This window comes from Carlito syrichta, unplaced genomic scaffold (genome assembly GCF_000164805.1).
Source record: "Carlito syrichta isolate Samal-C Ts95f unplaced genomic scaffold, Tarsius_syrichta-2.0.1 Scaffold296499, whole genome shotgun sequence".
Taxonomy (NCBI): domain Eukaryota; kingdom Metazoa; phylum Chordata; class Mammalia; order Primates; family Tarsiidae; genus Carlito; species Carlito syrichta.
The window spans coordinates 525,001-537,152 of record NW_007240595.1 but is presented as its reverse complement, the minus strand read 5'-3'; the positions used below and the strand labels follow the sequence as shown (position 1 = coordinate 537,152).

Below are 12,152 nucleotides of genomic sequence, written 5' to 3'. Positions count from 1 at the left end.
AGTGCTTGTTTAATGATTTTTTTTAAAGAAAAATGATGATGTTTAACTTTTGTAGAGAAATCTGAAAATTGATATTTAAGAACCATTCAAATAAAGAAGAAAAGTTTGATTAGGGCTTTAAAAAAAAACCAATGTTATTAATAGGTAAAAATTTAAAAACTGAGGTGAAACGCAAACTCAACAATAATAAAATAGTCTTTGTTTTCTTCAAAAATACTTGTTAAACTTTTTTTAGTACTTTGGTGTAGAGAATTGATGGTGTACAATTATTATTAAAATAGCAAAACACTATGGTTGTATGAAGTCATTATATCCATTAGGGAAATGGCAACTTGTTTGATAGGTTTCCTTTTTTATTCACTGTAATGAGATTTTTGCTTGGGGATTTAAATGCCTAAAAATTCAATAATATTGAAAATTCAAGTTCAAGAAAATGATTGTGAGGCTCTGTTGTGCTGACCCAAAGGGAGATGATTGTGTGGCTCTCAGAAGCTGCTTTGGGAAATGGTGTTACCATTTGAGAATGAGACCACCCTTCGTGGTGCTGCTCATGTCCTTGGAGCACAGTTAGTCTCTGACCTTGGAGAATGGGGGAGAAAGGCTAACATGCCAGGCTGGGCCTCACCACAGGCTACCTGAATCTCGAACTCCCTGTTGTGGGAAGCCCACTGGTGGAAGCAGGCCTTGTGGCAGTACTGCCTCAGGCTTGGTGAAATCTTCTTTTCATGGTGATAGCTGATTCTCATCTACTGAGGAGATCACATTTGACCTGAACTCTCCATGCCTTAGGGCAGTGCCCAGCTGTGTCTGAGGGCACAGCTGAAGGTGCAAAAATCAGCACTGTGCATCTGCTGCAGGGTAGAAGCTGGCAACTAAGAAGGCTGTCAATAAATGCACATTATTAGGTCTCCAGAAATACTTAGTTTTTATCTTTTTATTTCTAATACTTCCTGCCTTTAGAATTTCTTAAGGATCACTGCTTAGAACTCAAGCTCCTGGGATAAAATTTAAATCACACAGGTTGAAGACAGCGGTGGTGAAAAGGAGTTCTCCACAGGTCTCAGGGTGGATGGAGGGTGCCTGCGGACTCTCCTTCCCTCCCACTTGCCTGTTCTGCCTGGTCAGAGCCTGCCCACAAGTGCAGAGGGCTCTCTTAGGGAGGGCCGGGCTAAAAGAAGCTGAAATTTCATACTAAGCAGCTTCTTCTGTGGCCTCCTTTCTACTACAGACTCCTTGAGGAGGAATGAAACCCAAGAAGGACAGGGGAGTCTCACTAGGCTGACTAAAGTCCAGCTCAGTCAGCCCTTGCCGTATCCAAGACATCTACCCACAGCAATGAGAAGCTGGTCCTACTCAAAGCCATTCTCAGTCTACATCCATGATGCTGGGAAGAAAAACCAAGTACAATTTACCAAAATATCTGTATTATCTATTAAAAAAATTGACCTCTAATGAGTCACTGATACTGGAGACAGCAATATCCAACTGTGTGCTGACACACGGAAGGCAGACAGCTCCGTCCCACCAAGCCCACAGCAGAACATTTGTACTGAGTGGCACATGGGCAAAGTCATTTGTAAGGCCTCAAAAACCTGGAGACTTTAGAGCGTAGCAATCGGATGAAAGATCTTGGAAACATCTCTCGGGACTCCTGGGCTGTGTACTTGAAATAGTTCTGGGGGTGGGCCAGGACATCAAACAGTGCCTTGATAAGTTTCTTATCCTGAAAAGAACAAAATTTTTGTTACTGGGCCAAAATATTTAAACATTCTGACATTTTGCCAATGGAACTATAATGACCCAGTGTTAAGTAGTAGATTGATTAACTGAAAAACAATTTGTGAAAATTGTTTCCTTTGATTTTTATTTCTTTCCAGTTTTTATTTCTTCCTAATTTTCTACAATATGTGTCCATTACTTTTATAAATAAAATTTAATATTTTTAAAAACTGCTTTATTTTTCCCAACCAGATGAATGCAGCACTGGAATTTGGGGATATTTATAGAGTTAGTTATATGACATGTGTTTATTGCTAATTACTCATAAGTATCTAAACTTTGGTGAACTTTAGGCTTGAAGTATAAATAAGGAGCCAAGAATCCTCAACTATCTGGAATTACTATAACAACATTATTTGCTGCTGGCTTGGATTTATAAGCAAATGTCCCCTCCCCTCCACAAATTTCCAAATTAAAAAACAAAAACACAATTTCACTTGACAATGCTAAAGACAACATCCTGATTTTTTTTTAAAAATACAACACCACAGTAAGTCTGGTGCAGGCATAAAACTGACCTTGGCCCATGGCTGCCTTGGTGTCTGAAAGGGGGCAATATTGAAGCAGGAGTAGAACCTTCTTCAGTAGTGCTGGGGAGCTCCGTGGATGACTGCCGCATCCACCTGAGGCACTGTACTCACCTTAAGTATTCCCTGATGGTTCTCAGATGCATAGAGCCTGCCATCTCTGACGATGTCTTCAATGAGTTCCTGGTAGTCCTCTGTTGGAATAAAGGACATATTTTGCATTCTTATGGTTTAGTTATTTCCAAACTCTTTCACTTTTTGATATGGTTCTGAGAAATGCCCCTTCTGTAGCAGCTATCAGAACACTCACCATTCTGATGCAGAGAAAGCACTCAGAAGTGAACTTTTGCAGACTACCACCACCACCTGCACTCTCCTACCAGCCCCACGTATATCGTCCCTGTTCCCTCTACCCTCAGATGAGCCCTCTGCGTAGCCCATTGAGGCCCACCCTCTATTTGCCACATCTTCCCTCGCCAAATCAAAGGCATTGCTCCAATAATTATATTCTTTGTTTCCTGCACGATAATAATTTTTCTCACCGCTGGTCTCTCCCACCAGCATGCCGTTATATCTCTAATCTTGAAAAGAAAATCGCTCTCTTGACCTCACTTCTCCTTCAGCTTTCGTCCTGCTTCTTTCCTCCTCTTTGCAGTAAAAACCCTCGAAAGAATTGTCAATACACACCATCTCTGATTGTTTTCCTTTCTCGCCTAAACTCAGTCCAGTCAGCTTTGGCCCCCACCACTCCTCCAAAACAGCCTGTTGAGATCAGCAGTGACCTCCATGTTGCTAAATCCCAATGGTCAACTCCTGGTCTTCATCCTTCTTGACACATCAGTAGCATTTGACCTGACTGGTCACACCTCCTCCTTGATCCAGTTCTTCATTCAGCTTCTAGGACGTTATGTTCTTCGGTTTTTCTCCTACCTTACTGGTTGCTTCCTCTGAGGCTTCTTTACTTTCCCTCTTCTCTCTGAACTTTCACTGGAGGAGGATCTTAGGGCTTAATTCTTGGTCCTCTTTTCTTCTCTGTCTATACTTACTCCCTGGTGAGCTCGTCTAGGCTTTCCTTTCCTTCTCCCTCTCCTCCACCCTTTCTCCCTCTATCCTTGTTTCATGTGAAACAATCAAGCTTACTACCCATCAAGCAAGACTCTTCTCTCTTCTTTGAATGGGTCTGGGGGGTGGAGAATTTGGCTGGTTGGGGAAGGAAGAAAATGAAGCTCGCTTTCTCATTAATGTGTTTTTGTCCTGACATATACATTAAATGCAGTGCACACTGTAACTCTTCTCCACATGTAAATCCTGCCTCCTTTACATTCTAACTTATTTCCTACAGTCATAATTCAAATCAAGCATATGCAGAGCACAATCTTTTTCCAAATTCCAGCCACAGAAAAAAATACCCCTTTGTATGCATATCATGTGCAACAAAGTCCAACAAATGATAAGAAATATCACTGAAATGGTGTGGGAGGAGCTCTTAAAAGTTTCTCTAAGTTAAGAGATGGTAAATGGAAATTAATAGTATAATATTTACAGTAACTAATTTGCTACACTAACAATATCATTGGGACTCTATGAGTGTAGTATCTTTCTTAGTCTTTTGTTTTAGTGAATATAAAATATAAGAAATAATACAATTTTAAAAAATCTTGAATCCCTCTGCTTCAGTGTCTCTACCTCAGAGAACTGGCTTCTTTGGATAATGGAGCGTACCATTAAGAATGTCAGTTGCTGTGTTGCTTTCTGGTATAACAGAAAATTGGGCAGCTGTTGCCACCATACTAAATGCTTACAGACTGCTGCCTTTTAAAAAAAAGCCGGGCTCAGTGGCTCAGCCTGTAATCCTGCACCTTTGGGAGGCTGAGCCCGCGGGTTCGAGATCCGCCTGGGCAGGTGAGACCTCATCGCTACAATAAATAAAAAAAATTAGCCGGGCGTGGTGGCACGCGCCTGTAATTCCAGTTACTCGGAAGGCTGAGGCGGAAGGATCGCCGGAGCCCAGCAGGTTGAGGCTGTGGTGGCCAGGAACGGCCACTGCACTCCAGTCTGGGCAACAGAGTGAGACTCCAACTCAAAAAAATAAAAATAATAATTCCTCTGCTTTTAAGACTACTGTGTCTCCTCACTTGCTCTAACTCCTTAGAGATGTAGTAAAGTGTTATAAGTAAGAATTCAGGCTCTGGAGTCCCAAGTCCTGGGTCAGTCCCAGATTTGCAACTTTGCCATGCTGTAGCCTTAGGCTAACTACTTAATCTCTAAGCTTGAGCGGTCTCATCTGTAAAATCAGGAAATAATCGTGTCTACTTCATGGAGTGATTGTGAAGAATGCACCACATGAAAGGCACTTCAGCACATACCTGGTAGTCAGTAATGCTCAATAATGTTAGCCACGACTACAATATCACATTCTCCAGAGGTCAATGAACCAGTTTGTAGCAGCCTCACAGGTGCCGTCTAAATGGAATTTCTGTTCTTCTGGGCTTAAAAAGCAGATATCAAACTTGTTTGAAACGTTTAAAAAATTGACTCTCAGTGAAAACCTTCTGTATGGCCAAAATAACAGTTTTCAACTATTTTCTGCTGTAACACAGCAAGGCATACTCTCGTGGGCCTAGCCAGTGTTACATGTATAACTTCCCCTGTTTCAAACTCCAACTCTTTTTTCCCCCACACTTTATTTATTTTATTTAATTTCAATAGTTTTAGGGGGTACAAATGGTTTTTGGTTACTTAGATTCATTGTATAGTGTTGAAGAAGTCTGGGCTTTAAGTGTTCCCACCACCCCCACCTGTGTACATTGTACCTGATAGGTGATTTTTCATCCCTCCCCTGCCTTTTACCCTCCTGCTTCTGAGTCTCCAGTGTCCATTATGTACCATTCTCTATGCCTTTTCAGATCCCTAGTTTAGCTCCCACTTATAAATGAGAACAGGTATTTGGTTTTCTGTTCCTGTGTTACTTCACTTAAGATAATGGTCTCCAAATCCATCCAAATTGCTACAAAAAAGACATTGTTTCCTTCTTCCTTATGGCTGAATAGTATTTCATGGTATGTATATCACATTTTCATTATCCTCTGATCAGTTGATAGACATTAAGTTTGATTCCACATCTTTGCAATTGTGAATTGTGCTGATGTAAACATGTGGGTGTAGGTGCTTTTTTTGTATAATGACCTCTGTTCCTTTGGGTAGATACCAAGTAGTGGGATTGCTGGATCAAATGGTAGATCTCTTTTTAGTTCTTTGAGAAATCTACATACCATAGAGGTTGTAGTAATTTACAGCAGTCTCTTTTCATCACATCTGCGTCATCCATTGTTTCTGATTTTTTAAAATAATGACCATTATGACTGGTATAAGGAGATATCTCATTGTTTTAATTTGTGTTTCTCTCATGAGTAGTGATGTTGAGCATTTTTTTATATGTTTGTTGGCCAATTGTATATCTTCTTTGGAGACGTATCTGTTCGTGTCATCTTCCCACTTTTTAATGGGGTTATTTGCTTTTTTATTGATGGTTTGAGTTCTAGATATTATATTCTGGATATTAGTCCTCCCATATAGTTTATGAATATCTTCACCCAATCTGTAGGTTGTTTTGTTGATAATTTCTTTTGTTGTGCAGAAGCTTTTTAGTTTAATTAAGTCCCACTTGTTTATTTTTGTTTTGTTGCATTTGCTTTTGGGGTCTTAGCCATAAATTATTTGCCTAGGCCAATGTCTAGAAGAGTTTTCCCTAGGTTTTCTTCTAGGACTTTTATGGTTTCAGGCCTGACATTTAAGTATTTAACCAATCTTGAGTTATTTTTACATATGGTAAGAGAACAGGATCAAGTTTCTTTTTTCTTTTTCTTTTGAGTGGGAGTCTCACTCTGTTGCCCTGACTGGAGTGCAGTAGCACGCTCCCGGCCACCACAGCCTCGACCTGCTGGGCTCTGGCGATCCTTCCGCCTCAGCCTTCCAAGTAGCTGGAATTACAAGTGCGCGCTACCACGCCTGGCTAATTTTTGATTTATTGTAGAGATAAGGTCTCACCAAGTTGCCCAGGCGGGTCTCGAACCCGCAAACTCAGGCAATCCGCTCACCTCAGCCTCCCAAAGGCGCAGGATTACAGGCTGAGCTACTGAGCCCGGCGGGATCAAGTTTCATTCTTCTGCATGCAGCTATCCAATTTTCCCCACACCATCTGTTGAACAGCGTTCTTCTATCTAGTGTAAGTTTTTGCTTTGTTGAAGATCAGTTGATTATAAGTATTTGGGTTTATTTCTGAATTCTCTATTCTGTTCCATTGGCTCATGTGTCTGTTCTTGTACCAGTTATCAGTACTATGCTGTTTTGGTTGCTATGGCCTTGTAGTATAATTTGAAGTCAGGTGATGCCTCCAGCATTGTTCTTTTTTGCTTAGCGTTGCTTTGGCTATTCTGGTTCTTTTTTAGTTCTATATGAATTCTAGCATTTTTTTTCTAATTCTGTGAAAACTGCTATTGGTAGTTTGATAGGGATTGAGTTGAATCTGTAGATTACTTTGGGCAATGTGGTCATTTTAACAACGTTGAATCTTCTAATCCATGAGCGTGGGATTTTTTCCATTTGCTTGTGTTCTCTATAATTTTTTTCATCAGTGTTTTGTAGTTCTCCTTATAGAGCTCTTTCACCTCCTTGATTAAATATATTCCTAGGTATTTTATATTTTGGGGGCAGGTATTATAAATGGAACTGGGTTCTTGACTTGATTCTCAGCTTGATGGCTATTGGTATATAGCAGTGCTACTGATTTGTATGTGTTGATTTTGTATCCTGAAGCTTTACTGAATTCATTTATCAAGCCCAGGAGTCTTTTGGAGGAGTCCTTTAGGATTTTCTAGGCTTAAGATCATATCATCAGCAAGCAAAGATAGTTCGATTTCTTCTTTTCCAATTTGGATACTCTCTTTCTCTTGCCTGATTTACTCTGGCTAGGACTTCCTCCAACTCTTTTTTAATTAAAAAAAATGTGTGAGCTTTGGTGACATTTATTCTGGAGTCTCAAAGTTTTCTTTGTTTCCTTCCTTATTCCAGATAACAGAGGTTGCTGGTTGGTTCCTTTCAGGTAGCTGAGGCTTTCCACCCCCATTCCCTCTCCCTAAATATTCCTCCACATTTACGGCCCCAAAACGTATATGTTCTTTGAAGACCCAAATCTCTTGAGACTTTGTTCTATTCCTTCTAAAAGTTCATGGAAAATTAACTGCTTCCTCTTCTTCTAGGTTTACATAGTGCTTTGTACATGCCCTGTTGTAGCACCTAAACAAATGCCTCATTTGTGTCCACCCCAGGAGCTGGTTACTATGACTCCTTATCTTGGTTTGACATTATTTCAGGCAACTGTAGGACAAGGATAATAATCCTATATTTTGCCACATGTTAAAAATAAACTTTGTGAGATCTTTTAGGAAAGTTGGAGAACTTTGTCTTCCAAACATCTGATTTTGTCACCTGTCTGCCTAAGAACCTTCAATGGCTCCCTACAAGATTAAGTTTGCCTTCCTAAGCTTGGTCCTCAAGGCTCTTCACAGCCTAACCGCATCCCCTTCTAGTCTCCTCTCCCATAACTAAGCTTCATGCACCCCACCCACTGGCCAAATAAGACTATTAATCAGTCCCCACACATGCCAGGTACTCCATTCTTTGGGATGGAGTCATTTGCTCTTCTATGCCATTTGCTCTTTCTAAATGTTCTTCCTTCCCATTTATGGCCCCAAAATTTATATGGTCTTTGAAGACCCAAATCTCTTGAGACTTTGTTCTATTCCTTCTAAAAGCCCATGGAAAGTATCTGCTGCCTCTTCTTCTAGGTTCACACAGTACTCGTTGTACATGCCCTGTTATAGCATCTATAATAAAACATACTGTTTTTGGTTGTCTCTAGCACCTAGCCTGATGCCTGGTATGGTAGATGGTCATTAAATATCTGTTGGCTAGAAGAATGAATAAGTTCACAAATGAACAGATGACTCTGCTCCCTCAAGACTGTGAGGTCCTCCAGGACAAAGTCCAGTTCATTTTATGTTCCTAGTAAATGTTTGCCAGCCAAGTCTCAGAGATAGGTAGGGCCTCAAGGCTCAGATGCGTCACCCTTTCATTTAACATGAAGAAAATAAAACCAGAAGTCATCTGACTTGCCAATATCACATAATGAATCAGTGGCAAAGCCAGAACCAGAACTTGGGTCTTTTTCCCTCCCTCAGAATTCTATATCATAAAAGTCACAATCATAGTAAGTTAATATTTAGTGAGCAATTAATATATGCTCGACACTGTACCAAGTCCTCCGGGGACTCTCATTGAACTCTCATATTAAGTTGAATGATTATCCTCATTTTACACATTAAGAACATGAGGCTTAGAAATGGTAACACACAAAGTCACAGGATAGATTATGTCCAGCCTGTCTAACTCCAGTGCCCATGTCCTTACCCACTAAGCTATGCTCACTTTTAATACATTTTCTAAAACATCTTTTCATCCTATAGTCAGTGTCCCCAAATGCTCGTTTAAAACTTGGTACTTGTGAGTCAGCGATGTCCTTTTCCCCCATCCTGCCTGCCTTTCTGAGCATGTGTGCTTGTCAGCAATCTGCCAGCTGGCTCAGAATTTGGTTCTGTTCACAGTAGAGAAGGCCCTTCCATGTGCTGCAGGCTGAGTTTCACAGCACTTACCATCGTACGTCACGTATGGAACCTGGAATCCTCTGGCACTGTTCCCTTCGTTAGACTTAAACTGAATCCACAGCTTCTTTGACCTGGAGGTGAAGGCGATGGGGCGTTCATAGGTCTGGCAGGTTTCATATGTTGTCACAGAATTGGATGAAGCTACCAAGGAAAGGTGGGGTTCAAGAATCATCACTGACTTGTATACCTAACCCTGAATTGTACTCCACATTTAAAATTTTTTTAAATCTATATTAAAAAAAAGAATCACCACTGATCAGGCAGACAATGAATGCTCATCTATCCAAACCCTCAAACCAGTCAGGCGCAAGAGCTCTCTTCAGGCCCAGCTGAGCCACATAACTATCAAAAGTCCTGGTAACAGGGTAGATTCAGCTGGTGACTGTGGGACCCTGAGAAGGTAAAGCCTGAAAAGCCCATGGCTGGGCAAACAGCAGCAGCCTGAACTGGAGCACTCACTAGAGGATCTGGGGAGAGGACTTCAGATTCCAGAGCTGACCTGTTGTTGTCTAATAATTCTCACCACCATTTACTCATGCTTCCTAAGACCAGGCAATGTGCTGAGCCCTTTATGGGTTTTATCTTGTTTAGTCCTCTGAAAACTGCAGAAAGTTGGTGTAATTGTTACCTCTTTTATTTTATTTATTTATTTATTTATTTTTTGAGTTGGAGTCTCACTCTGTCACCCAGACTGGAGTGCAGTGGCTACTCCCAGCCACCGCAGCCTCGACCTGCTGGGCTCTGGTGATCCTTCCACCTCAGCCTTCCAAGTAGCTGGAACTACAGGCACGCACTACCACACCCGGCTAATTTTTGATTTATTGTAGAGATGAGGTCTCGCCAAGTTGCCCAGGTGGGTCTCAAACCCGCGGACTCAGGCAATCCACTCACCTCAGCCTCCCAAAGGCGCAGGATTACAGGCTGAGCCACTGAGCCCGGCTGTTACCTCTTTTATAGAGAGAGTAAGTACTTGCCCAGGGTCACATAGCCAGTATGTGGTAGAGTCAAGATTTAAACCAAAATCTGACTTCAGGTATTTTAACTACTAAACCACTAATAAGAAGAGCAAACATGTAGTGGCTTCAGGAGTCATTATACCCTAATTGCTTTACAAATATGAGCTCCTTTAGTCCTCATAATAACCCTATGAGGTAGCAACTGTTATTATCTCCATTTCAGCAGATGAGAAGACTAAAGTGCAGAAAGATTCAGAAATGTATGCTCAAGATCATAGAACAAAGGTGTGGAGCTGGGATTATGATCCAGGCAGTCTGGGTGCCAAGCTCACTCATTATACTGCCTCTAAAGCTGTGTTGACAGCAGTGTCCCTTTATGGACACTGGGCTATGAGTCAGGATTGGAGGACAGGTCCCCTCCTAACTGAGCTCTGACTTAGCCTTTGTCTGTCCCCAAGCCATGAGTCGCTACCCAGGGCAACGCAATGTCTGGGGCCAGCACTAAATGATCCTCACTGGCTCTCTGTGTCCCTGTGGAAGAGGTTCAACACACCCCAGTGAGCACAGAGGGCTAAGACTCACTTGTAGGGTCACTATCTGTGGGGTTTAGCAAGAGGCCTCAGTGTGTGGTTTTAGTCTAAATTTCGTTTCTCGCAAATTCTATAAACTCATGTCCCAGCTCTGTTCTAATATGGAGGTGGCATTCTAGGCCTGCTCCTCACATTTAAAGCCTGGTTAGAAGGTCATCAGTCTTCCCAGCTGGCTTGAGAAGGGGAAAGAAGCAGAGAGTGAGACGCACAGGTTTTCCGCATCACCAGGTAGTCTCCACAGTCGTCCTCTACGGGCAGGAAGATCTCAGGGACCACAATCAAGATGCGGCGCTTGGGGGGTGGGTTGATGGTCCATGTACACTCGGTGTTGGCTGGGTAATTGCCTGGGTAGTTTGGGGATTCAATGTATCCGGTGAAATCTCCCAGCTCACCTCCACATCTTCTGTCTGGCAAAGAAAATGCCATGAGTTATGATGGCACAATACTGTTGTCTCTATGTCAGGGCCACCACTAACTTGGCTGAGAACCACAGCATTCCCGTCCCCTTTGAGGAATGGAACATGAAAATGACACCATCTGGGAATGAGTTTGTCTTATAAGGTCTAGGACCCCCTTTGAGAGCCAAACCATTACCTCCCTACAAGGAGTCCACCCCTCTGAGCTCCGGAGGCACCATTTTCTCATTAGCCTGAAGGTATTCAAGGTCAGAGAAAGATGTTTGTGAACAAAATTATAAAGCTGATTTTCAATATTTTGTTTACAAAGAAGTCCAAGTGCCAGGGGAACCTATGACATAGAACTTAAAGGTCTGTAAAAATAGGGAAAACAGAACTCAGCGCTTAGTAGAGAATATTTGGCCCTTTCTTAGAGACACTTGATGAAGATTGGACAGAAATATTTTTCACTTTTCTCTCTGATTAAGACTACATTTTCTTTTCTTTTCTTTTTTCTTTTTTTGAGTTGGAGTCTTACTCCATCACCCAGGCTAGAGTGCAGTGGCATGCTCATGGCCACCCCAGCATGGACCTGCTGGGCTCCAGTGATCCTTCTGCCTTAGCCTTCCAAGTAGCTGGAACTACACACTACCACACCTGGCTAATTTTTGATTTATTGTAGAGACAAGGTCTTGTCAAGTTGCCCAGGCTGATCTCAAACCTGCAGGCTCAGGCAATCTACTCGCCTCAGCCTCCCTAAGTGGTGGAATTACAGGCTGAGCCACCAAGCCCTGCCTTCATTTTATTTTCAAGGAGGAAGAAAATTCCAATTAGCTATCAGTGTACAATACCTAAGGCAAAGACTGTGCACACCTGCGCATGCGTCTACACCCCCCCCCCCCCCACAGCACCCCAGTCATGTCTCCATTCATCAAATCCCCACTCATCCTAGAAATGTTATCCAAAGTTCTGAGAACCCAGACATGAGAGAGACACAGTCTTTGCTCTCAAGGGGCTTATTATTTAATGGTGCCAGGTAAATCTGTGCAAGAGAAGATGTTAAAGGGTTTACTTTCTTCCTCCCAGTTATAACTGGGATTTATTATTACGAGTAGAAAATAATAAAGCCGGGCTCGGTGGCTCAGCCTGTAATCCCGCGCCTTTGGGAGGCCAAGGTGAGTGG

The 12,152-nt window shown here is 42.1% G+C and overlaps 1 protein-coding gene across 1 annotated transcript in view; it reads right to left on the bottom strand.

Annotated features, from left to right (window-relative positions):
* Positions 1 to 905: 905 nt before the first annotated feature.
* Positions 906 to 12,152, bottom strand: part of SCUBE2 (signal peptide, CUB domain and EGF like domain containing 2) — a 98,013-nt gene continuing 86,766 nt past the window's right edge. The window contains exons 22-25 of the mRNA XM_021710650.1: positions 10,784 to 10,981; positions 9,017 to 9,169; positions 2,421 to 2,500; positions 906 to 1,723 (exon numbers count right to left, since the gene is read on the bottom strand). Coding sequence (XP_021566325.1) covers positions 1,571 to 1,723; positions 2,421 to 2,500; positions 9,017 to 9,169; positions 10,784 to 10,981 — 584 coding nt within the window. The 3' untranslated portion in view covers positions 906 to 1,570. The remainder of the gene's footprint in view (positions 1,724 to 2,420; positions 2,501 to 9,016; positions 9,170 to 10,783; positions 10,982 to 12,152) is intronic.